The sequence below is a fragment of the Lithobates pipiens genome, unplaced genomic scaffold (assembly GCF_037356315.1).
Source record: "Lithobates pipiens isolate NorthernLeopardFrog02 unplaced genomic scaffold, aLitPip1_a1.2 Scaffold_8, whole genome shotgun sequence".
Lineage (NCBI taxonomy): Eukaryota > Metazoa > Chordata > Amphibia > Anura > Ranidae > Lithobates > Lithobates pipiens.
In genome coordinates, this window is record NW_027507903.1 from 137,838,665 (window position 1) to 137,864,987 (window position 26,323).

The window sequence follows — 26,323 nt, forward strand, 5'->3', positions numbered from 1 at the left end:
ATCAAGCAATAGTATAGTTATTAAAAAGGACAAGACCTAAAAGTTAAATTGTGTTTTCTGTTCATATAGTGGAATTATAACCAGTCAAAGCCCCCAATGACGTGTCCGGGATGGAAAATGAAGGTTAACTGCATTATATATACATAATAATATATATATATATATATATATATATTTATTAAATTATCCTGTATGCATGCTTACTCCACACCTTTTTACTTCAGCAGTACAGAGATGAGTCGCAGATGGAAAGTGAGGTTGGTTTCTTTGATAATCAGACAGCATATATGCATGGTCGCTATGGTAACAGGCACAGTTTCTTTTAATCTATATTAAATAAATTAGACCCCCTATTTTACTGCAGAAGGCTGGTGACACTCTTCCTTCAGACCTGAAGGACAATGGCAGAGGCACAGACAAATGGTCACCTAGTTCCAGGCGATTTTGCAAGCTGCCATCCTACTGCAGGCATCATGTAGTTCTCAGTTGAATGTCAGTCAGTGTGTGCCGATTTAACAAGTGCCCAAGCTAGTCAACCTCATTTTTGTATTCTGCAACAGATACAGAAAATGACTGAATAAAAGAGATGATAGATAGATAGATAGAGAGATAGAGATATATATATATATATATATATATATATATATATATATATATATATCTATATCTATATCTATCTATCTTTTTTTTTTTTAATACAGGTACATGGACATCACCAGGAAAGCTTGGAGAAACAGCAGTGTGGATTTAGTAACAATGTGGCTAGAAAAACCTCCACCAGAAAAGAACTGGTTTCTTCAGAAATGGCAGCAGTATAAATATATTGAAACTGGTTCAGTCATATTGGTCATGAACACGTCCAGGCGCTTTTCTCCAGTTCTCATGTGGTCAAATCATCTTCCTCAGCAGCCACTAGGAGATGGAGCAAAGAAATACATGGCCAGCAGTATGAAGTAAACCATGACCAGGGCAGTGCCTACAAAAAGAGAAAACACATTTAAAACATTAGGTATGCACATGTTGGGTTTGTTTAAAACCTTGCAAACCCATTTTTAAAATCCAATATGAATAGTCATACATGTGTGGTAGCAGTATGGTGCGCTCATCAAGGCACCTCTAGAGCCAGACAAATTATTATAATACTACAGGATTTATATAGCACCAACAGTTTGTGCAGCTCTTAAAATTAAGGCAGACATTACAGTTGCATTACAATTTGGTACAAGAGGAATCAGAGGCCCCTGCTCATTAGAGCTTACGATCTAAAAAAGGGAGAGTCAATTGATACAAAAAGATAATAGCTGTGGGGGTGAGCTGAAGTCTCTACATTCCAGGCGCTTGGAACCCCGAGCACCATACCCTCACAGGAAATCGTGTCACCAGACATGTCACCTGCTGGCCAGGACCCGGAACCGACATGCCGCTGAGCGCCAGCGACCACCTTTCGCTCACCAGAGCCAGACGAAGCGGAATTAGTGCACACAGATGCCGCACCTCCTGCAGGCCCTAAATTCCCTTGAGATGGAGAGACTCTGGAACACCCCCTGGGGGAGTGCTGGGATGGTCACTGAAGCCAAGACACAATGGTAAGCCTAACACTCCAACCTTGGAGAGAGTGCAGCTCTCTGGTTCCAGGCACATGCTTCCACCATAGCGGAGGAAACACAATAACTGAGGCCGTGGTGGAAGAGGAGAGATTTAAAGGCTGCATGTGTTTCCTGTGAAGAAGGTGGAGCTACGCTCTCTCCAAGGTTGTCCTGAAAGGCGATTTGAAAAAGTTGACGGGGACTACATGAGAGGGTGTTCATGAGAGTGATAAAGTAGTTCTGTTTGGCAGTGCGGAGGCAGGAATGGTATTTTTGAAGGGCAGGTTTATATTGGCTGAAATCTTGCTGTGACTTAGTCTTACGCCACAGATGCTTAAAAGCGCAGCTAAGTTTTTTTGAGGCTTCTGGTATTGTCTGCCAGGGTTGTTGCAGGCGGTGCCTGATTCTGTGTGTAGTGAGGGGGGCCTCAAGGTATCCAGGGGGTGTGACAGTGAACTGTTGTAGATGGAAGTGACCAGGACAAGGATGAGATTCTGTAGTAGAAAAAGACAAGGGTTAAGATGGCAAAGGTTTCTACAGGTAATAATTTTGTAGTTGGAAAGGCGAGGAGGAGGAAGACCAGGAGAGAGTGATACTAATAAGGTGGTGATCAGAGAGTAAAAAGAATATTGGAGAGGTTGTGCGGAGTGCATAAGTAGGAGAACATGAGGTCAAGGCAGTTTCCAACAGAGTAGAAACATGTTGCCATTGTTTTAGGTCAAAAGACCAAAATAGCTGAACTCTAGGCTTTTTGAAGCCTGAAATGAAAACAGTTTTTGTTTTACCCAACTGTATTTACTCAGTGCACCTTATAACATCCCAAGTGAAAAGGTATAACACTAACATGTCAGCAAAAAGTTATCACCGAGTTGGAAAAAGGATCACCCGCCCCCCCCCCCCACCCCCCTCCTAAAATGACTTGTAAACTCAAATCAGGTTTAGCAAATCACCTTCAAAATGACCACAGTTGAAAGTCAAATGGCTTTGTGTGCCATTGAGATCAGCTCAGAATGAAAAGAGCTTTCCTGGAGCATTTCAGTACCTGATAGTGCAACTGAAGCAATCAACTATAGGTGGTAGGGCACTGTCCAAAGATCTGAGATAATAAGTTAGGGACGGGTACAAGTCAGGAGATGGCTTTATCAATGCCTAGAAGCACAGTGAAGTTTATCATCAAGTAGAGACATCACTCCAAACTGAATGAAATAGGAAACTGATCAGAGAGGCTACCAAGAGGCCTACAGTAATTCTGAAGCAGTTGCAGGAAAGGATGACAGAATGCTCATTGTGTGCATGTGACAACAATATCACAACTTCTCCATGGATGTGGCTTGTATGGGAGGGTTGCATGAGAAAAAAAAAACCCTCAAGAAAGGCCACGTGACTGATCTTTGCCAAAAAAACACACCTTGAAGATTCTGAGGCCACATGGAAAAAGGTGGTATGGTCAGGGGAGTCCAATTGAACTATTTGGCCTCCACACCAAATATGTCTGGTGAAAATCCAATACATCTCACCATCCAAACACTATTTCTACAGTAAAGCATGGCGGTGCCAATAACCTGTTATGGTTTTTCCTCTGCAGCAGGGACTGGAGCACTTGTCAGGATAGAAGAAAATAAAAAATGGATGGGACAAAGTTCTTGAGGAAAATATGCTGTCCTCTGCCAGAAAATTGTCAATGGGAAGAAGGTTTACCTTCCAACATGACAATGACCCCAAAGCAAACAGCAAAAATAACACCACAGTAGTTTGAGAAAAAGGTGAATATCCTTTGCAATATTTGCTCACTCATCTTTGAAATACAAAGTTAGTAGAGACGTATCCAAACAGATTAAAGACTAATTAAAGCAAAAAGGTGGTTCAACAAAATACTGACAGAGGGGGTGATGCTTTTTTCCCAACTCAAGGATTATTATTTTTTTTTTTTCCTGAAACCATTAGTGCAACTTGTAACATCCAAGTGAAAGATATAACACCGAGTAAATACAGCTGGATAAAACAAACTGCACCCGTCTTAATTTTAAGCTGAAAAGTAGCAAAGTGTGTTTTTAAAGAGGGCGATTCCTTCATATCCACGGATATTCAGTAATTCTAGCAAAGAAAGGGCTGTCACCCAGCGGAACAGGCTGCAAATGTGGCGGACTGACAACTCATGGGGCCCCCGGGCAATAGGAGATCCTGGGGCCCCCGCCCACGTGTTCCCACCCACACAAATACCCACACTACATAAGTTTGTGTTTGTAAAGACTCTTTAAAAAAAAAAAAAAACACAACAACAAACATATACTTACCTCCACTGTGCAGTTTGTTTTGCACAGAGTGGCCCCAATTCTTGTCTTCTGGGGTCTGGCGGTGGCCCTCACGGCTCCTCCCTGCATCATATAACACCTTACAAAAAGCGATCTCCTGGGGGGGGGGGGGGGTACCTTATGGGCATGCTCCTGAGTCCAGCATTTTTGTCTATAGACCCATTTACATACATGTGCTCATCCTACATAAAGCTTTTCATATAGAGCATGTGCGGGGGTCATGGGTGTGCTTTACATTTTTTTTTTTTTTTTTTATAATTCTTATTTACTTTATATCATTTTCACTGACCACCAATGTAAGGAACATTCTTCCCACTGATCACCAATGTAAGGAACTTCCTTACATTGGTGGTCAGTGAGAATAATGTTCCTTACATTGGTGGTCAGTGGGAAGAAACCTTATTCTCATTGACCACCAATGTAAGGAACATTCTTCCCACTGACCACCAATGTAAGGAACATCCTTACATTGGTGGTCAGCAGAAAGAATGTCCCTTACATTGGTGGTCAGCAGAAAGAATGTTCCTTACATTGGTGGTCAGTGGGAAGAAACATTCTCACTGACCACCAATGTAAGGAACATTCTTTCTGTTGACCACCAATGTAAGGGACATTCTTCTCACTGATCGTTCTTTCCGCTGAAGTGTACAGATATATCAGTGTTGTATATAAGGAATAGCTCTCAGTATACAGATAGTGTTAGGGAAAGCAATCAGTGTATAGATGTCAGTGTAACACATAAGGAAATATCACTAAGTGCTACTCTGTATATATAACTGACATCTATACACTAATATCTGTATACCGAGAGCTATTCCTTATATACAAAACTGATATATCTGTACACTGAGGGACACTCAGTGTACAGCTATCAGTGTACCAGGGAATAGCACCTGGTAGATGGGCATTGGGGAAGAAGGAACACACAGTGAGCCTGGCTGGTGATCAGAGACATGCTGTGATTACACACTGACCTGCTGCTGCACACAAGGCAGGTCAGCTGACTGTCCCCGACATGATGATTCCTCTGTCCTCACTCTGCAGCCTCCTGCTCTCTCACCGACTTTCCCCCGCGGCATGGATGTACACTGTGGCCCCGCCCCTCTGCTGAATTCCCCAGGAGGAGAGTTGGCCAGAGCACCTGTTACTTCTGTCATTCTCATTGCTCCACGATCGCTCTGTAATCGGCCAGCACCCCAGTCTTTTTATATAGCCTCACTAACTGCAGGCAGGGATGACATCGCTCACTACCTCCATGGTGCATAAACTTCCCCAATCCTTTATAATAAGCTGTGGGCACATCCAAGGGCAGACTGTGCAGCTCATGGGGCCCCCCTGACTCCGGGGCCCTCGGTCGGCGACCGAGTGGTCAGTCCGCCCCTGCAGACAAGACAGTTCAGGTATATGTATTTCAAGTCTAAAATGTAGCGATTTACGGGAGGTTCGACTTTGTAATATCTATCAAACCAGCACCATGCGTCCGTTGTGCTCCTGGTTTAGAGTGTAAATCTTAATTCTATGATCCCCTCCCTACCCCAGCCGATGTAATCTTCTGGTTTGGCAAGGATTTTTAGAACCGATCAAGCTGTGACAGGCAGTCAAGGCTGACTATACCAGGTACATGCAGTGAGGAGAGTGGCTTGTGAGGTCCTGGCTAGTAGAGCCAGATACACACAGGTTACACAACTTCAAACCAGTAATTTCACAATAGATAAATTATGTTATAAAACAAATAAAAAAAATAAAATAAAAGGTACCGGGGGCGTGGCAGGCCGGGACCGAGGAAGGACGCTTGCCAACAGGGCTCCGCTGTTTGGAAGGTAATCCGCAGCCATCCTCTGCTGCGATTACCTACAAGCCAGCCCATCTTGTCCGCCGAGACCTCCTCTACATTCTTTAAATCCTCTCAATGTGTCACGCAAAGGGAAACGGCAATTAAAATCCTCATGTTCTGGTATAGGACCCCCGATGTCATCCACAAATATGACCCCTCAGTCTCGCCGCGTTGCTGGCAATGTGGGCTTGACATTGGGTCACTGTTCCATATTTTCTGGAAATGCCCCGATACCTCCCTTTTGGATAACGGTGGGGTCATTGGTGGCGGAGGTGATGGGGGGGTGTCCCTTCCGATCGATCCCTTACACTGTTTGTTGGGTCTTCCTGTCCCAGGCCTACCTAAAAATACAAACAGGCTGGTCTCCTATATTCTATTGGCTGCTAAGAGGCTTAGCCCGCTGTGCTGGCTGTCGGGCGCAGCTCCCCCCTGGCCTAGATTTCTTCAACTGGTGTCCAAGATTCGGAGAATGGAGTACCTGACGGCCTCGGTGCACGACTTGGTCCCTCAATTTGATAAAGTATGGGAGCCCTGGGATCGGTCAGAGTATGGGGCTCCCCTGCCTGTACACCCTCCATGAACGTAGCTGCTGGTTGTAGCACCTCCTTTCTGACATCTACTCCCATCTTTCTCCCTCCTATTCACCCTCTCTAGGTATTATTCCAGGTAACCCATTCCCTCCCCCCCCCCCCCCCCGAGATTCACCATGATCACCATGTGAATGTCTTGTTGCTCTGTCTCTCTCTGGCCTTTTGTCAAACTGAATTTTTGTTTTGGTTTTCATAAACTGTTTATTATTATTCATTTTACATGTTATGGCTATGCAGACTACTTTTGTGCCTGCATATATGGACACTATTCTGTCTTCTGTGGTTAACGCTTATGTTATAATCTATATAAACTTCTGTCTATTGATTGTTCCAATGCTCGATTATATTGTACTTGCTTTGAAAATAAAAATTACAATTATAAAAAATATAAAAATAAAAAAGGTACCCTTTTCTGTAGCAATACATTCTCCCTCTTAACTGAGGGGGAAAAAAAATAAATAAAAATAGTAATTATGGGTAAGCCCAATACCCATAAACCCATGTTTTTTTCCTGTAGTTAAAGAGGAACTGTAGTCTGCTCATAAGTTGTAATAAAACATCTTTGCCATTCTGAAGCTTCCCCTCCAACCACTTTGCATATTTTATATACAACTGTAATTCTGTACTTGCCAAATATGTTGCAGAAATCTCCTTACACCAAGCGTGGCTGAAGCTGCTGCCCATTCACTTACTTGATTTGGAGACATCTCCAGCTCTGCAGCTCTCATTGGCCCTCTTATGGCTCACCCCCCTCCCTTCCTGGCAAACTCACGACAGAGAGCGCCGTGCATGAGGTCATAAGTCTAGGCAAATGACCAGACAAGAAATAGAAAGGTATTTACCACAGAAAGAAAATGTTTTACCATCGAAAGTTAAAACAAGGGCAGAAGATTTGGAGAAGCATGAAAACTTGTGTCAGTGTAGCGCATGCGACATATTTCCTGTTTTACATCAAAGAAAAGGATTTTACACTTAAGCGGTTTTAAAAATCCTGTTTTCTTTTTACATCATGGGACACAGAGCCATAGTACTTACTATGTGGGATGTCCCATAGCAATGGCAACTGAAGGGAAGGAGACAAAAAAAATAAAAAAAATAGGAGGCCAGGGGACTCCTACTGCAACCTGCAGTATACTGCGCCCAAAGCCAATATCCTCATGACCTTTAATATCGATTTGATAAAAATCTAAAACTTATGAACCTAAGACTAAGTCATGGTCTTACAGATCTGAGCCGTAGAGGCCTGATGATGCACCACCCAAAAGGCACTAATTGCTCTGGATGAGTGTTTCTTCCTTAAGCTGAAGCTTGTTCACTCGAGGAGACAAATCCATTTGGAAAATAGTGGATTTTGACGCTGTCTGTCCACATTTTGGACCCTCTGGCAGTACAAACAAAACCTGTGTTTTGCGAATCTGAGCGGTCGCCTTTAAATAGGCTGATCGCTCTTACTACATCAAGGGAATGTAGTGCCTTCTCTTCCCTAGATTGAGGCTCTGGGGAGAAAGGAAGAATATCTTGGTTTAAATGAAAACCTGTTACCATTTTTGGTAGAAATTCAGGATGAGGACATAAAACCACCTCATCCTTATGCATGATCAAATATGGCTCTTTACAAGACAGCCACTAGTTCCAATACTCTTCTAGCAGAAGAAATGGCAACCAGAAAGATTATCTTTGTCAAAAAGAACCAAGGGAATTTCTCGTAAAGGCTCAAATGGCTGATTCTACAAAGCCGATAAGGCACCTCTAAATCCTTGATTTAAATTTGGTCTTGATAGGGGGATTAATCCGCGATAGAAGTCAAGGCCAGCTTCATTTCAGATACCATTTGCAGGAAATCAGGGATCCTGCCTATGACATACTTCCTGGGGTGCCAACCCCTGGATCCACACCAAGAAACATATGCCTTCCAGACTCTATAGTAAATGAGTCTGGAAGCCGGATTCCTGGCATTAATCAAAGTAGACACTACCGAAGGAGATCACCCACGATCTTTTATAAAGTGGGATTCAACAGTCAAACCTGTTAAATTTTTTGTCCATAAGGTAGGATGAAATACCGGACCTTATGCGAGAAGGTCTAGCTATAATGGAAGAGTCCAAAGGACTCCTACTGCCATATTTATGATCTCAGAAAATCAAGATCTTCTGGGACCCACCAGAATCACCTCCTTTCGTTCCTGCTTAATCCTGCGTAGAAGGCGCAGAAGTAGCAGAACTGGAGGAAATGCATAGCTCAGTGAAAACTGATCCCATGGGAAGACTAATGCATCTGTGTCGAACAAGGGAGTCACTAGCAGGCGGAACAAAGTTGTCGACCTTGTTGTTGAATCTGGACGCGAATAGGTCCATGTCCAGAATACCCCATCTGATATATCGCTAGGAAGATGTCAGGATGAAGAGGCCATTCTCCCAGAAACAAACAACTCAAGGAATGTTTTCTGCGCAAGCTAGAACATTCACCTCTTTTTGGGCTGCACCACTTCTCGTGCCCCCCTGGTGATTGATGAAAGCCACTGCCGTGGCCTTGTCGGACCGAATCCTGACAGGACAGTCCTGTAGTCTGACCGTTCCAGATTCTAGGGCCAGACGTACTGCCCGAATCTTCCAAAATGTTGACAGGCAAGGTGCTCTAACCTGGACCATCTCCCCTGGACAGAGGGAGGGCTGCTCCCCAGCCTAGAAGGCTGGCATCTGTTAACACTTTCCAGGATATAGGTGGAAAAGATTTTCTCTTTTGCTGGATAACCACCAATTTAGGGTCAGACTTACGTCGGGAGCCAAATGTATTGGAAAAAAAGGCCTGAATCTTTTTATTCCAGACCGACAGGATGGTGTTTTGAAGCAGTTTTGAGTGAACTGATTCTTGTCTGGGGTAATAATACCTTCTTCTGTACGGCATCTATAACCAGCCCCAAGTACTGCAATCACCTTGATGGTTTTAAGGAGGATTTTCCTAGGTTGAATATCCAAACCAGAGATTCCAGGCAATTACAGCTGTGATCAGACTCTGGTTTAGACCTGAGACTGAATGATTAAAGATAGTCCAATTAGGCTAGGACCGTTATGCCTTGAGCCCATAAACTGGCTAAAGGAGGTGCCAGAATCTTTCATAACACCCGTGGTGCTGTGGCTAAACCGAATGGCAGGGCCACAACTGAAAATTATGATTTAATATTTCAAAGTGCAGAAATTTCTGGTGAGCAGGAAATATTGGCACAGAGATATGCATCATTGATATCGATTGAAGCCAAAAACTCTCCTCCTTGCAAGATGGACACAACCAATTGGATTGACTCCATGAGAAAGGATCGGATGTTTAAGTACCGATTCAGATCTTTTGATATTATATTATTCAGGATTTATATAGCACCAGCAATTTACACAGCACTTTACAATATAAAAAGGAAACAATACAGTTACAATACAAGAGGATTAAGAGGGCCCTGCTCAGAAGAGCTTACAATCTAATAGGGTGGGGCAGGTGGTACAAAAGGTTATAACTGTCATGAATGAGCTGATGGAAGTGGTAGGAGATTAGTTGGAGACGTGATAGGCTTCCCTGAATAGATGAGTTTTCAGGGATTGCCTGAACGTAGCAAGAGTAGGGGATAGCTGGACCAGTGGAGGTAGCGATTGGAGAGCCTCTGGAGAAATCCTACAATGGGTCTTACCTCTCCATTTGGCTCTGGAACCATAAAAGGTTTGAAACAAAAACCTGTGCCCTGTTTCACTAAGGGAACCTCTGATATCACAGACTGGGATAATAGATGATCCAGAGCCAGAGAGAGACACTTTTCTCTGGATCCTTGGGAACATTTGCCCTTAGAAAAAAAACAAGGAAACTGAAACTCTCTGAACTCTAGTTGTAACCTAGAGAAAATTGCAGAAGCCACCCATCTGTCTTGACATTGTTCCTGCCAGATCTTTGAGAAATGCAGGAGCCTTCCTCTCACCCGAGCGAGCGGGGGCACCCCTTTATAAGGAGGCTTTAGCATCATGCTTTGTGGGCTTTCTGCCCAAAGATCTCTTCTGACCCCGGTGCTGCCCTTGTGGTCTTCCCCTTGAATTTGACGGTTGAGGCCATTGAGACTGCCTAGAGGATGATGCCCCTGGCACAGGAGAGGCAGCACGCTTAAAAAAGGAGAAATATTTAAACTTCTTTACTGGTAAAAAGAGCTTTTCTCAGAGATCCTTTGGATGTATTTTTTCCAGATCATGTTCAAATAGCTGTTCACCATGAAAAAGGGGAAACTGGCTAGGAGCTTTTTACAGGGTGCTTCGGCTGACCAATTTTCAGCCACAGAACTCTGCGAGAATGCACTAGTCCAAGCATAAGCCGTGAGGCTTAAATTATAAAATTTTTCATAGCATCTACTGTGAAACATAGTGCGTTTGATACGCCAGCCCATTATTGGGCTTGCTGATTAGGCAGACACTTAAGTATCTCCACCAACTGTTCCTTAATGGACTGGGATACACTAATTTCAGCAAGAACTGGCTGCACTACTGAGCTTGCTAAAGGTGTATTGCTTTTAGAGAGAAGTTCCAACTTTTTATCTATTTGGATCCTTTAACATCAGCGCATTATCCACCGGACATGTGAGATTCCTGCTCACTGAGCAGAGGTTAGGAGGATAATATTGTTTATCCGGATGTTCTCATTCAGAACACATAAGCCTTTTTAGCCATGCATGAATAGGAAAAACATCCCCAGATGGGGGAGGCAGCAAAAAGGTTGAACGAACCAATTTAGTAAGGGAGTGCACAAGCAACCTGTCTTGTGATGCTTCTCCTATATTAGGATCCTCGGAAGAGGATACATAAGTATCTTCCAAATATTTGGGAAGATGTACCTGATCCCCAGCCTCCTGCACCTCAATAAGAGGGTCCTGAGAACTAGGTGGGAAATATGCCATTTTTAGCCCCACTAACAGCCCGTTCACACCTGAACGTTTTGTAGCCCTACGCCTAAAGCTACAAAACGCTGGAGGGGAAAAAATCCATTATTCTCAATGGAGATGGTTCACATCTCCACTCCATGTCGCCTGAAGCCCTACGCCTGAAGCTCAAACAAGTTCCGGACCCTTTTTTGTCACGCGAATTGGGCTGATTTGGGCGTTTTCATTCCCATAGAAACGAATGGAAACGCTTGATTCGAGCGTTTAGCGCGTCAACGAGCGTTTCTACGAGCGTTTTGACGCTGTATCTGCTCAAGAAAAAATAAGCAGATGAAAAATATTTTTCCTATTGGCTGAAAAAAAACGCCGAAGTTAAAAAACGCTCGTTGCCGCGCGTTGTAGTGTGACAAAACGCTCGTTGCCGCGCGACAAAACGCCGGTAAAAACGTTCAAACACGCTACGCTCAGGTGTGAATGCAGCCTTAATGCAGCCTAAGGAGAGATATAGCATCAATCTTTTTCCCAATTTACAAATGGTAGAAGAAAACAAAAAACAAAAACAAACAAAAAAAAAAAAAACACTTGTGTGATATATACAGGGACTGAAGTGTCTAGCATAGCTGCAAAACAAGTTCCCCCGACTGCTCAATCCAACCAGCTGCAACCCTCTCAGAGGAGGATGACATTTTGGAAATGGATTAAGTTTATTGTGAAACCATTGACCTCTTTAGAACCCTTAGGAGGAATTCCTGGTCCCATTACCATTCATAGCCTGAAGCATAAAGAAAAGGCACTACCAGCAAAAGAATGTACACTGCTAGGCTATAGTCCAGCGCCATTAGCCGTTATTAATCCTAGCCTGGTAAAATACAATGTGTCAAAAGGGAAATGCCTACTTCACCAACCTGACACAAGCCTTCCTCCTGCTCTGTCCCTCCACAGCCAGGCAGCAGCTTCACACACACTGCTTTAACAACTTCCTGCACGTGTGGCCGGCGTCTGACGCCGTTAGCCACTCCCCCTTTCCTTTCAAAAGGAAAGTATTTTCCTGCGCGAGCTGCATCCTGTGAACCAGCAGACATGGCGGGGGGAGGGTAAATCCTCCGCTGATCGGTCGGCGCGGTCTGTCTGTATTTATATGAAGAAAACTGCTTTGGCATATCAATCCCCCGAAGGGGAGAAAAACATTGGGGGCGCAGGAGGAGAACCAAACCCCCTTTCTTAACGGAGGATCTGCTTGTGGCCGGAGGAGAGGAGAAATTAAGGCTTCTGCGCCGTTTCCAGCATCAGGTCACTGAGTGCTCAATACAGCCCTCAATGGTGACAGACAGACATGACAGCATTATACATAGGAGAAATTCCTAAGAAAATATCCCAAACCCAATCTTCACCCTTCACGGTGCGCTCCGAAACCTTCAGGAACAGGGGAACCTCAGGTTACCCACAATCCTGGATCTGCAACAGCACCCTGCCAAAAAAACTTTATGGTCTTACTATCAAAAAGTACTGTAATCCCAGGGTCCAGCTCTCTAAAGGAGAAGCGTTAGCAAGCAAAACTACAAGGCCCGGGTACCATTCATTTAGCCCATGAAAAGACATCAGAATGGATCTGGTCAGCATGGCTATCCCCAGCAGGGAAGTTTCCAGTGGAGCTCAGCACAGCACATCTTTACTCGTGACCAACACCTTAGACACTGGCGAAAAAACTGAGGAGGGGTTATATAGAGAGCACACTTCTTGCCTTAAGGCATTCCAGTGTCCATCAACTATCAGTGGCCCTATAACCCACATATGTACTATGGCTCTGTGTTCCCTGATGTAAGAAAATAAATTCATCCACGACAAAATGGGATCCCGACTTACACTCTACCCTAAGCAGTGTATATTGGGAGTGTTCCCAGACTCAAATTCGGATAATTTTCTTTACACTTTCTTGCATGAATCGTTATTCATGGCAAGATTGCTTATTGCACGAACATGGCTTAGGGCACTGCCACCCACTGTTCAAGATTGGATAGCTGTAGGTAATGCTGTGTTGCCTTACAAGAAAGCATTATATATACCTACAGAGGGTGCCTAGCTAAATATAGTAACATTTGGGATGCCTGGTTAGAAAAGGCCACCACATGTACCGAGCTGAAAGAGGTGAAAGAGGATCCTGTTTAATTTGGAAGGTACGGAAATGACAGGTTTTTCTTTTTACCCCCCCCCCCCCCCCCAAACATTGTGTGTGGGGCTCATGGGCCTCATTCCAATTTACTAGATGCAGGGGGTGTCATGTTATAGTCCAAATGTTTGCATTTATATGTATGGTTTATCATAATTCATTTCTCTCTCGAATCTGAACAACATTTTTTAATATAATTGATGCGATTTTGCAAACATACACTCTTCTCAAATAAAGAAAGTTAATTGTAAAAAAAATAAAAATAAATTAAAATCACCATTTCTTAAAGTCCCCAGTACTGATGCTTCTCGCTGTAAAAGCATTAAGTACTTCTATATAAAATCACATCACAGTGCACAAGTTTCTTAAACACACTTATATTTCCATTTTCCGAGTTGAAATGAAGAATTGGAGAAAAAGGACCCCGACACAGAAGACATTTTAAAAATCTTAGTGTAGCTTTAAAATGAGAAGTAAGCTTGTAAAAAACTGAATATATCAGAGAAAACAGAAAATCCAAACACAAGAAACAAGGTATAAAAACAGAATATTGTATGCATCAACTAAACAGCAGTCCTCGTCTTACCCTGAAAGTAATCACACTTCCCATCCATGAAGATGTAATTCATGAGAATCACACTGAATAGACAGGCCCAAAGGTGAAGGTCGCTGAATATCAGAGTGAAGCCTGTCGGCTGCAAAAGTAAAAATGATTTTAGAGTTATGGTTTCTCTGTATGACACAGGCCAAGAAGAGTTCGTATGACAAGTGTAGTCTTCAGCCTTTGCTCTAAGCAGATAAACAATGCAACAATACGCGCCAAAGTCAATGGAGAACATGAAAATCCTCCCCCACCTACTTAGAGGAGAAAGTTTGACCCAATAAACTAAAATGGTGCAACATTCATCGGCTTTACTAATCTCTAAAGAACTAGTTCTAAATTATTCCCAGTTCTAAAATAAGTGAAATATATAGGTACACTACACATTATGTGACCTCATTTTAATGTACAAGAGAATATGTAAACCGATCAAGGCTCAACACGATTACCTGTGACTGGTTCCAAAATGTAAAAAAAAAAAAAAAAAAAAAAAATTATTTTATATTCATGTGCTTAGGAGCAAATATATGCGACATCAATGTACTAATGTAAAATTACTATGCGACGGGCTGCAGCTCTAATAAGGTACTGTAACTTTAAATAAAGCATATTGCTTTGGACGCAGCTTGGTCTGTTGAATAGCATGCAAATACCAGTATGTAAATGTAAACCGTAAGAAATTAAAGCAACTACTAAAATTAAAAAGAAAAAAATCCAACTCCATACTTGCTGTTGAGCGAGTGGGAGCACAATATTTGCATCTTAAAGGGACAGCACTCAATACTGTTACTGTTCAAAGACTGGCTGATGTGATGTGAATGAAGAAGAATATACGACTTCTAATAAAAATGACAAAAGTGTATAGTTGATTTATCATTGTATTTACATACTGATATTTGCAAGATATTCCAAAGGTTCCAAAGAGTACAAATACACTGAGGCTTTGGAACATGTTCAAGACCTTCTTTTCTGAACCTCTCAGCAAAAGAAATGCCGAAATGAGGACTAATCAAATGCAAGACCAAGCACAAGCTTTGCCCAATCCACAATTAAAAGTGCAAGTTGCAATTTCAACTAACATTGTATACAATGGTAAAAAAAAAAAAAAAAAAAAAAAAAAAAGGTACTTACATAAAACACAGAGAATAGTACCAGTATGGGGATCTGCAACATGCACACCTGAACTGCAATGCAAGTTCCAATCTCGATGCTGAAAAAACAAGTTACTTCCATTAGAAAAAGGACAGGGAACTAAACTTTATATCAACACTACCGAACACTCCGATACGACATACACACACCCTCAGCCACATAGATAAAACATAAAAAGGTCAGCTTTCTATATGAAGCACAGATCTTGATGCAGCCATTCCAAATTCCATGCACAAGGTAATGAATGAAAAAAAAAAAATTAAATAAAAAGGGGAGGGAAGCACGACAATTTTGTGCAATAAAAACACATTATAAGATGAAAAAAAAATAAAAATCAGAACTGCACTCAAAAGAGATTATGCATTTAGGAACTTCCTACTCATCAGAAAAGAATTGGCACTGAATAATATCACAACTGACGAAAGACATTGAAATTTCAAAAGAACTATCATTTAGAAGATACTTTCACTTAAAGGGGTTGTAAAGGCAGAAGGTTTATCATCTTAAATTTTATTCATTCTATGGAATTAAGATAAAAATAGGATTTTTATAACAGCTTAATTGTAAAAGCCTTTTCTTTGAAGTACCTCATGGGATACAGAGCCATAGTAGTTACTATGGGAGTTAAAAGCCACCTTCAGGTGATGGACACTGGCACGCCCTAAATTAAAAAGTGCACTCCCTATATAACCCCTGCCACTGGTTGGAGTACCTCAGTTTTGTAGCAAAGCAATACACGTGTATACCAAAGAAGGGAGGGACCTCTGTGTCCCGTGATGTACTTAAAATGATTTTTACAAGTAAGCTGTTATAAAAATCCTATTTTCTTATTGTACATCACAGGACACAGAGCCATAGTAGTTACTATGTGGGATGTGCCATAGCAATGCCAACTGAAGGGAGGGAGTCAACAAAAGTAGGACACCAAGAGACTACAGGACTCATACTGCAGTACTCTGCTCCCAAAGGCGATATCCTTGTGATCTTTAACTTTCTCTACTTGATAGAATCTGATAAATTTATGGACTTAAGATCAAGTTGTGGCCTTGCAGATCTGAGCCATGGAAGCTTGGTGATGCACTGCCCAGGAAGCACTAACAGCCCTGGAGATGTACGCTTTAATATGAACAATTACTTGACAAATCCATTTACAAATAGTAGATTTCAACACTGCCCGTCCTCTTAAGACCGTCTGGCAACACAAACAAAAATTAAGGCAGAATATCCTGGTTTAAATGAAAATCTGATACTACCTTCGGTAGGAATTCAGACTGAGGCCACAATACAGCCCCATCCTTATGAATAAACCAATATGGCTCTTTACAAGAAAGAGCAGCCAACTGATGCTCTTCCTGCAGAAGATTTGGCAACCAAGAAAATTTTTCCTAGTCAAGAGGACCAAGGGAATATCCTGTATTGGCTCAAAAGGCTGCTTCTGTAAAGCCAACAGGACTAAAATTTAAGTCCCAGGGGTTCAGGAGTGACCTGACTGGAGGATTAATCCATGTTACTCCCTGAATAAAAGTTACGAACCAGACAGTGTGAAGCAAGTCGTCGTTGAAAATAAACACAGATCAAGTCAAAATCTGCCCTTGAAAGGATTAGAAAGGAAGCTGGCCTGGAGTACTATCTGTAGGAATTCAAGGATCCTACTCATGACATTTTCTGGGATGCCAACCCCTGGATTCACACCAGGAAGCATATGCCTTCCAGATTCTATAGTATATGACTCCAGAGGCCAGCCTCCTAGCATTAACCAAGTAGAAATTACTGAAGCTAACAGCCCACGATCTTTTAGAATGTGGGTCTCAATAGCCAAACCACAAAAATGTAGCATTTTTAAAAGGTAGGATGGGATACCAGACCTTGCGAGAGAAGGTTTGGCCACTGCGGGAGGGTGCAAGGGTCCCCCCCCCCCCCATCACCATTTTTATGATCTCGGCAAACCAAGATCTCCTGGGCCACAAGAAATCGCCTCCTTCCCTTCTTGCTTAATCCTGCGAAAAGGTGCGGAAGCAGAACAGGAGGTAACCCATAGATCAGTGAAAAACTGATCCCACAGAAAAACCAAGGTATCTGTTCCGTATGCCAAGGGATCCCTTTGTCCCTGACACAAAATTGTCGATCTTGTTGTTGAACCTGGACGCAAACAGATCCACGCCCAGAACTCCCTATTTTTGGCTTTTTTATTTTTTATTTAGTGGTATTCACAGAATATGTGATACAAACATATGATCACTTAGTATATCTGGTATCTGAACTAATGGTGATTATTCTGATGAAAATAACACGTGTACAACTCTGTAAATATGCCAAGAACGCAGATATCCAGGAGGTAGGAGATTAAGGCTTCACCTTGTTGGGTTACCAGATCATTTATAGTACAATAGGCATTAGCCCCGATACCCTTGGAGAATTTGGGTATCCATACATTGGGTAAGATTATTGCGCAGTGGTCAGTTGGGGTTGAAACATACCAGTTTTTTTAGTTAAAATGGGAGAAAGTGGATCTAAAAGAGAAAAGAAGGGAAGAGAGAAATTTGGTGAGAGAAATGATTGAAGAGGGAAAGAAGAGGTGGGGGGGATTAAGGGTGAAGTGGAGGGGGTGGGAAGTCCACCCAGGGAGCAAGGGCCACCCTCGGCTCACCAGACCGTTTGTTGGCCATGGTTTGGAGCAATAGCCTCTGGCGATCACGAGTACCATGCTATATCTCGCGGAGGTATTCCTCCGAAAAGCGAAACTGGGTCCAATAGAACCACCTGGTCCCATGTTCCTCCACTTTATCCCGGATTATGGCTATTTTTGGCATATTGACAGGAAGCCGTCAAGGTAAAGGGACTATTCTCCCGGGAATTGCCAATTCCCAATCCCTGGAATGAAAATTGCTGATAGGCAAGGAATGTTTCCCCAAGATAGAATATGATTCACCTCTCTGGGCTGTAAGACTTCTCATGCACCCTTGGTGATTGATATAGGCTACAGCTGTGGCATTGTCGGATTGGATTCCAACAGGACAATTCCATAGTCTGAGCGTCCAGGGTTAGGCCTACTGCCCAAATCTGTAGAATATTTAATCGGCAAGGTCATCTCTGATTTGGACGATTTCCCCTTGGACAGATACTTCTTCCAGGACTGTTCCCCAGCCCTGAAGGCTGGGGGAACAGGTAAATGGTAAAGAGGATTTTCCTTTTTGAAGATTCTTGGACATCAACCAATTGAGGCTCTGAAGCAGTTTGGGGGATAAACGCATTGGGAAGTCCAGAGCTTGGACCTTCTTCAAAGTTGACAGGATACTGTTTTGCAGCAGTCTTGAATGAAACTGCGCGTGAGAAACGGCCTCGAAAGAAGCCACCATTTTTCCCAACAATTTCATGCAAAGGCGAATAGAAGAAGAATTCTTTGTTTTGATCAACTGAATCAGTTCCTTTATGAAACTGATCTTTTTTTGGGGCAAACACACCCTCCTCCGAGCTGTATCTATGATCAGTCCCAAGTACTGCAATCTCCTTGATGGTTTTAAGGGGGATTTTTCGAGGTGAGAATCCAACCTAGGTATTCCATGTAGCTGACTGTGGTGACCAAACATTGGTTTTAAGCAGGCTACCAATTGATTTATCAAGGGTAGTCGAAGCCCTTGTACACACGGTCAGAGATTCCATCGGAATGTGTCCAATCGGAGCGTTTTTGTCGGATATTCCGACTGTGTGGTCTGCATCGGACTGTTTCAGTCGGACCAACTTTTCCAACTTGCCGGAAATATTTTCCGACAAAATGCTCCGATCGGACATACTCCGATCAGGTGTAGAGAATTCCGATCTGTCAAAGTGCCACGCATGCTCAGATCAAATTCCTACACCAAAGCTATTGGCCATTAGCGTGAACATAGTCCCGTCGTAAAGAAACATCATCACGTCGGATTTTCCGAAAAATTTGTCCAACTGTGTGTATACAACAGTGTCGGACAAAATCAAACGGATTTGGTTGTCGGAATCTCCGACCGTGTGTACAAGGGCAAAGTAGGCTAGTATCGTTATACCTTGAGCCCCTAACCTGGTTAAAGGAGGAGCCAGGATCTTTGTAAACACTTGAGCTTCAGTATCTAGACTGAAGGCAGAGATTTTCTACCTCGAAGCATAACATTTCTGGTGAGCAGGGAAAAAAAAAAAAAATCGGCACATGGAGAAAGGCATCCTTGATGACGATTGACGCCAGAGGTTCTCCCCCTTGTAGGATGGAGACTACTGATCGGATTTACTTGAAAAGAACGGTATTCAAAACAAGTTTAGATCTTGAGATCTAAAATGGGTCCAACATCCCCGTTTGGTTTTAAAATCGTTAAAAGGTTTAAATAAAAAAAAAACTAATCCTTGCTCTTCCAAGGGGACCACCAATATCACACTGAGACAAGAGATGATCCAAAGCTAGAAAGACTACTTTTTCACTGGATATCTGGGAACGTTTGATCTGAGAAAACAAGGAGACGAGAACCCTCGTAACTCGGAAATTTGTAACCTAGAGAAATTGAGAAAGCCACCCATCTGTCTGGACATGGTTCCTGCCAGGCCCTTGAAAACTGTAGAAACCTTCCCCCCTACTCAAGCGAGCAGGGGTGTACCTTCATAAAGGGGCTTTAGTGTTTTCTGGGTTTTCCCTGGCACCAGAAAAGCATGTTTTAAAAGAAAAAAATGCTTAAACTTCTTTTTAAACCAGTAAAAGGGAACCTTTTCCCATTAGAAATTCTTTGGATACATTTTTCCAGATCATCTCCAAATAGCCGTTCACCATGAAATGGGAAACTGGCCAAGAGCCTTTGCATGGTGCTTTGGCTGACCAATTTTTCAACCATAGGATTCTATGCACATGTACCAGCCCTAGCATGAGCCGTGGGACCTGGAGAATAGAATCTTCCATATCGTCTACTGAAAAACACAACGCTTCTGATATCCTGGCCCAATCTTGGGACTGCTGATCAGGAATAATCTTGAGTAGTTCCATAAACTGGTCCTTTAAGGACTGAGATATTCTGATCACTGCCAGCGCAGGCTGAACCTGCGAACGAAATCTAGCTTTAAAAAGGAATTCCAACTTCTTATCTATTGGATCTTTAGCATATGAGCATTGTCTACTAGACAAGTTGGGTATAGAGGATATAGCCGCGTCAAGTTCTGGATATCCCCATTTCTTATGGACTCTTCCTCCATAGGATAACGGATCAAAAACTTTTTTTGGAGGAAAAAAAAAAAAAAAAAAACTGTTCATCTGGGTGCTCCCACTCAGAATAAATAAGCTTTTTTAGCCATGAATGGATAGGAAAAACAGACTGAGGAGTGGGCTCATAGATTGACTGCGCTAATTGGCAGTAAAAATGTGGAGCGGACCAATTCAGTAAGACTGTACCAACCACCTTTCCTGCAAACCTGATCTTTTCGGATTAGGTTCTTAGGACATCAGCCTCTTCCCGGTCCCTTGAGAGAAATTAGTCATCTCTTGCACCTTGTTCCTCGGCATGAGGGTCCTGAGCAATGGACAGGGGACCCGTTATGCTTAGTCCCACTCTGCAATGCGATTAAAGCATCAATCCTTTGCCCCAAACTTAGAATGGTTGGAGAAAAAAAAAAGAACCTCCTTAGTCATATATACAGGGGCTGTAATGCTAAAAGCAGCTGCAACATTTCTCCCTCCTGATGGCTCATTCTGACCAGCCATATTACTCTCAGGGGAGGATTCCATCTTTTTGAGATGGGTCTAGGCTCCCTAGTGACTATAATCTTTCTAGAGCCCATTTGAGGCCATTTTAACCTCCCTTCCGCCCATAGCCCGATGCACAAAGAGGTACTACCAGAAGGAATGCATGCATTGCTTGAGCAATAGTCCAGCTCTGCTGCCGCTATTAATGTTCAGCCTGATGCAGTAGTAAATGTGTCAAAGGAATGCCTGTGTCACCAAACCACAGATACCTTTGCTCATGTCCCTCCGCAGCTTGCAAAAATGGTGCCATTAAAACACACATTCCCCATGCTGGGCATTGGAAGACGACACCAAAGCGGCACTAAGCCCCACCCCCCTCTGCTGTCAAAGTCAGCAAGCTAATGAAGGGGCAGGGCTGAGTGGACACCGGGAGCTGCAGCTTGGGTGCCCCTTTAGCAAGCTGCTGGCCGTGGGGGCACTCAACAGGGAGGGGACAGGGGCACCAAAAAGGAAAAAACTTTAGTATCATTTAATTTAATTTAGTATTGATGTTTAGGTCACTACCATTTCCCATATTCCTGTACACGTGTTCACTAAAACACCTCTACATTTTCTGAATTTATCTACACTTCATGCTGCTGGCGCCAACTGTGGAAAGGGGGTTCCAGATCCTGACTGCTCTAACCATAAAGAACTCCTTATATAGTTTAAAAGTGATACCACACATGCACTGTTGAATTTGCATTATGCCTGCTCTTTATGTATACGATTAATTTATCATTGTGTATATACCCACATGCGAGACTCTGTAGTCATAGTGAAAATAGGTTTACAACCTCAAGATTGTTCAGATTAGTGGGAGTAGGCCATAATTTATTGAAATACAAAATAGAATTAAATATATAAAAATTTTGATTTTCACCATTGGTACGCTTTAATAACTGGTGAATTTATTTTTTCTCTTTTAAGCTTCAACATTTTTGCAGATAAAAATCCACAGAAAAGCTAAACCGACCAGGAAAATGTGTAATAGGTTTTTCTGTTCCCTCGCAAAAAGATTCATATACGTGCAGAAAATAAATAAATAATAATAATAAAAAAAAAATGCAGCTTCATTTGTACTTACCTTAGACTCAGATTGTTCAATAGTGCAAACTGAATCCCATTAACAAGTTCAGGAAGCTCAGGGATCATTGCTAAAACAGTCACTCCAATAAAATACTGAAATGACAAACACCACATACATGCATAAAACTATACACAAAAAGCCAAAAAAATAAACAGCATTTGTTTTGGCCCCAGGACTCAATTGTGAGAGCTCTGTTGGAATTCCCAGCTCTGCACCTGACCCAAAACAGAATAGTGCTTTTACATAGTCAAGTCGAATACAATTTAAAAGGCCAAGTTCACCTTTGGAACATATTACATGTTCCACCTGTATACTGTATTCCTTGTTACTACCATAATATACCAAAGAAAACCTAAAATAAATGACCGCAGTAATACCGCATGTGTTTTGTGTGTTTTTTTGTGGTTTGTACCAGTCATACAGCTCAGAGACAATAGTGCACTTTTTTTTAATCCTACCCAACACACTAACATGGATATAATAAAAAAAATAAAAATAAAAAAAAAGCGGAGCCATGCAACACTGTACCCATATGAAGAACTGTATGACCATGCTGTTTGGCTATGGCATGGTTGGCAAGTGCTTAAACAAAAATATCAGGACCAAGATAAATCACAAAAAATAAAATAAAAAAATCACACAATAATTAGGTTATACAAGCGTGCATATCCTTAACCACTTCAGCCCCGGAAGATTTTACACCCTTCCTGACCAAAGCACTTTTTGCGATTCAGCACAGCATCGCTTTAACTGCCAATTGCGTGGTCATGCAACGCTACCCAAACAATTTCTATAATTTTTTTCTCACAAAATTGCTATGAATTAAGACCAAAATTTAAAAAAAATAAATAAATAAATAAAAAAAAAAAAAAAAAAAAAAAAAAAGGAAAAAACCACAAAACTCCTAGTTACAACATTGCAAACCGGTAATTATTCTCCTTCACCGATTAATGGGCACTGATAAGGCTGCACAGGTGGGACCACACCAATCATCAGGGCACCGATTCAGTGGCCCGATTAGCAGTGTAGATGTCCCTTTCGGAGAAGCTGGCTGTCAGCATGACGAAATGAGTGCCGATACTTCTGTTGACATCTGATCAGCTATAATTGAACACAGCTGATCACGTGGTAAAGAACCGCTGATTGGCCCTTTACCTCAATATGTGATTAGCAGTGTCCTCTGAAAACTGCAATCATGGAGTGCATGTCCCAGAACTAGTGGCCACGCTGTAGCTGTCATTTGGCTATATCGCAGTCAGCAAGTAGTTGAGATTCATCCTATTTATTCTAATCATTGAAAATCAAAAATTTTGGATTGTCTCCAGAAAATTGAGGGGAATCTTCCAAATGGGAATTCCCTGGGGACCCCCAGGTCACCAGAACTAGTTTGCAGGGATTGCCTCTCACTTCCTGTCTCATAGCTAAACAGGAAGTGAAGGGAAATCTCTGCAATGGGACAAAGGTGGCGAAACAAAATCTGACAGTGGGTTATAACCCCCCCTTACTCTATCCAAAACAGAAAAAAAATGCTGGTCTGCCTCCCAGACCAGCATTTTTCAACCCCCCCCCCATCAATTTTGGAGGAATTTCCAGTTCTTGATCACTGCTGTGAAATATTTTAAAGTGACATAAACCCCTCATATTGTATACATATTTAATATGGTTATACACCCTCACATATACCCAGTGAAGTGAACAGCCTCAAAAGGCTACACAGTCGACAAATCTTCCTGCGTAGGTTTTACTTATTTGCAGTCTTATCTCTCAGGAGCATGGGGGAAATGGGAGGCGAGAGGCTGCAGTAAGTGTGCGAGCTGATTGAAGGCACGCACCCCCCTCCACACTCAGAACTGTTCTGAATAGTTACGCTGTCTGCTGAGCCCTCTCCTCCTTTGCTATTGGAGTAGACCATTTATGTACTTCCCAAAGCCTGTCTGAAAAACTCCCAGAGTTGGCATCATTCCATCTTGCCTTGTTGCTAGGACATTCTAAGACACTCCTAGCCATTACTGCTCACCCCACCATCACAAGTGCTCTAAAACCCAACACGTGTGGTCCAACATCTCCTCCAACCCTGGAGGTACTGCAACAGGGAAAAGCTTGCATGCAAACTACTCGTACAGGTAGTTTTGTTTTAGTAAAGGTGGACTAACCCTTTAACTAGGTTTTACACTTACCTGTGACACTGTGGCTTCTTTAAGAATAGGACTGATATGCTCAGTGGCTAGATCTGCACATGCCGCCATTAATAAAGTAGAGCCAATGAGAATGACAACTGCCCGGCAACGGGACCAGTGAACAACAGGGCTGTGATGATGGCCAGGCACTAAAAAGGAAATAAAAGTGGATACAAGTAAACATGAAAGCTACATAGGCTACCCACAATTCCTTGTTCACATCCATCTAAAAACGCCAATATATTAAACATTTACCTACCCAAAATTTTACTCATCCATTGTGCAGGATGAGAAATTTCCAGCAACGTTCAAAGTGGAATTTCAGTTTAGGCCCCTATCTGTTAGTGGTCATTGGAATTATAAATGCAAAAATTCACACTTTTCCTTCAACAGAAAACTGGAACATACAGATCTGCGATTCTGATCAAGAAATATTATATAATATATATTCTGTATCTAGGTCGTCGACCGATATAACGCTGCCAGTTTTAGCGGCGCTATTCGGCTGCTAGCAGGGCACTTATAATCCAGCTAGCGGCCGAGGAAGGGGTTAAATGTGCCCGTGAATCGCCGCTGCCAAATTGCATTGCAGGTGGTTCGGCAGTGGTGCCTATTCATTTCAATGGGCAGGAGTGGTGGAGGAGCGGTATACACCACTCCAAAGATGCTGCTTGCAGGACTTTTTTTATTTTATTTTTTTTAACATCCTGCCAGCGCATCTCCTCAGTGTGAAAGCACTCTGGCTTCCACACAGACTGCAGGGGAGCCGTTTTGCAGGCACCTTACAGGTGCTATTTTTAGCCCAAAAGCGCCTGAAAAAACGCCCCAATGTGAAAGGTGTCTAACTGTTAGATTTTATGAGATGAAGGGGAAATAAATTCGCCATCATATATCAGCATTGGCCAGAGAAAAACACATATCGGTCGACCTCTAATATATATGATTAGCGCTGCTAAAATGACGGTAAATAGCCACTAAAACTGGCAGCGTTATATCGGTCGACCTCAATAAATTTATAATATATATATATATATATATATATATATATATATATATATATATATATATATATATATATATATATATATATCTCTATATATATATATATCTATCTCTCTCTCTAATAGATATATATATATATATATATATATATATATATCTCTCTATATATCTCTCTCTCTATATATCTCTCTCTCTATATATATATATATATATCTCTCTATATATATATATATATATCTCTCTATATATATATATATATATATATATATCTCTATCTCTATCTCTCTCTATCTATCTATCTATATCTATCTATCTCTATCTATCTCTATCTATCTCTATCTATCTCTATCTATCTCTATCTATCTCTATCTATCTCTATCTATCTCTATCTATCTCTATCTATCTCTATCTATCTCTATCTATCTCTATCTATCTCTATCTATCTCTATCTATCTCTATCTATCTCTATCTATCTCTATCTATCTATATCTATTAGCAACATAAAACAGATTCTTTGCAAATTGTAAACAGTTATAATACAGCACAACTAGATATTACATGTCCTCTTACCATGGCAGTCACTGATGTGAATATCGTAAATATGAGAATGGGTCTTTAGTGTGAAGATAAGTCCTATGACATAAGCAGCAGGTAGCAAAATGCACACTGTGTACACCAAGGGTCTAAATAGGAGTGAAACAACAAATTAGGAAATAGCCAACATGTTTAACTACCTCAGGCTGGGGTAATTTAAAAAAGAAAAAAAATTCAGGATGTTAAAACCAGTATTTTTTGCTAGAAAACGTAGAACTCCAAAACATTACATATTTTCTGAAAGCACATGCCCTATAAAATTAAATGGTGGCAGTTGCAACTTATGCGTTGCATAGAAAACTGCAAAAAGTATTGTGCAACAGCAAAAAAAAAAAATGTATAGTAAAATGAATTTTAGTGCACACAAAATATACATTTTTTGGGATAAAATATAAAAGATGTGGTTGCTTTGAGAAAATAGATACCAAAACATGTCACCACTCAAAATTGCAAAAAACTATGGTACCTAAAATATTTTAATAGGCGCTTTAACCACTTCAATACTGGGCACCTTCACCCCCTTCCTGCCCAGGCCAAATTGTAAGCTCTCAGCACCGTCACACTCTGAATGACAATTGTGCGGTCAT

The 26,323-nt window shown here is 41.9% G+C and overlaps 1 protein-coding gene across 1 annotated transcript in view; it reads right to left on the bottom strand.

Annotated features, from left to right (window-relative positions):
• Positions 1 to 652: 652 nt before the first annotated feature.
• LOC143964186 (uncharacterized) overlaps positions 653 to 26,323 on the bottom strand; it is a 132,914-nt gene continuing 107,243 nt past the window's right edge. The window contains exons 15-20 of the mRNA XM_077473883.1: positions 25,713 to 25,825; positions 24,141 to 24,289; positions 21,961 to 22,055; positions 15,125 to 15,203; positions 13,979 to 14,087; positions 653 to 976 (exon numbers count right to left, since the gene is read on the bottom strand). Of these exons, the coding sequence (XP_077330009.1) occupies positions 903 to 976; positions 13,979 to 14,087; positions 15,125 to 15,203; positions 21,961 to 22,055; positions 24,141 to 24,289; positions 25,713 to 25,825 (619 nt within the window). The 3' untranslated portion in view covers positions 653 to 902. The remainder of the gene's footprint in view (positions 977 to 13,978; positions 14,088 to 15,124; positions 15,204 to 21,960; positions 22,056 to 24,140; positions 24,290 to 25,712; positions 25,826 to 26,323) is intronic.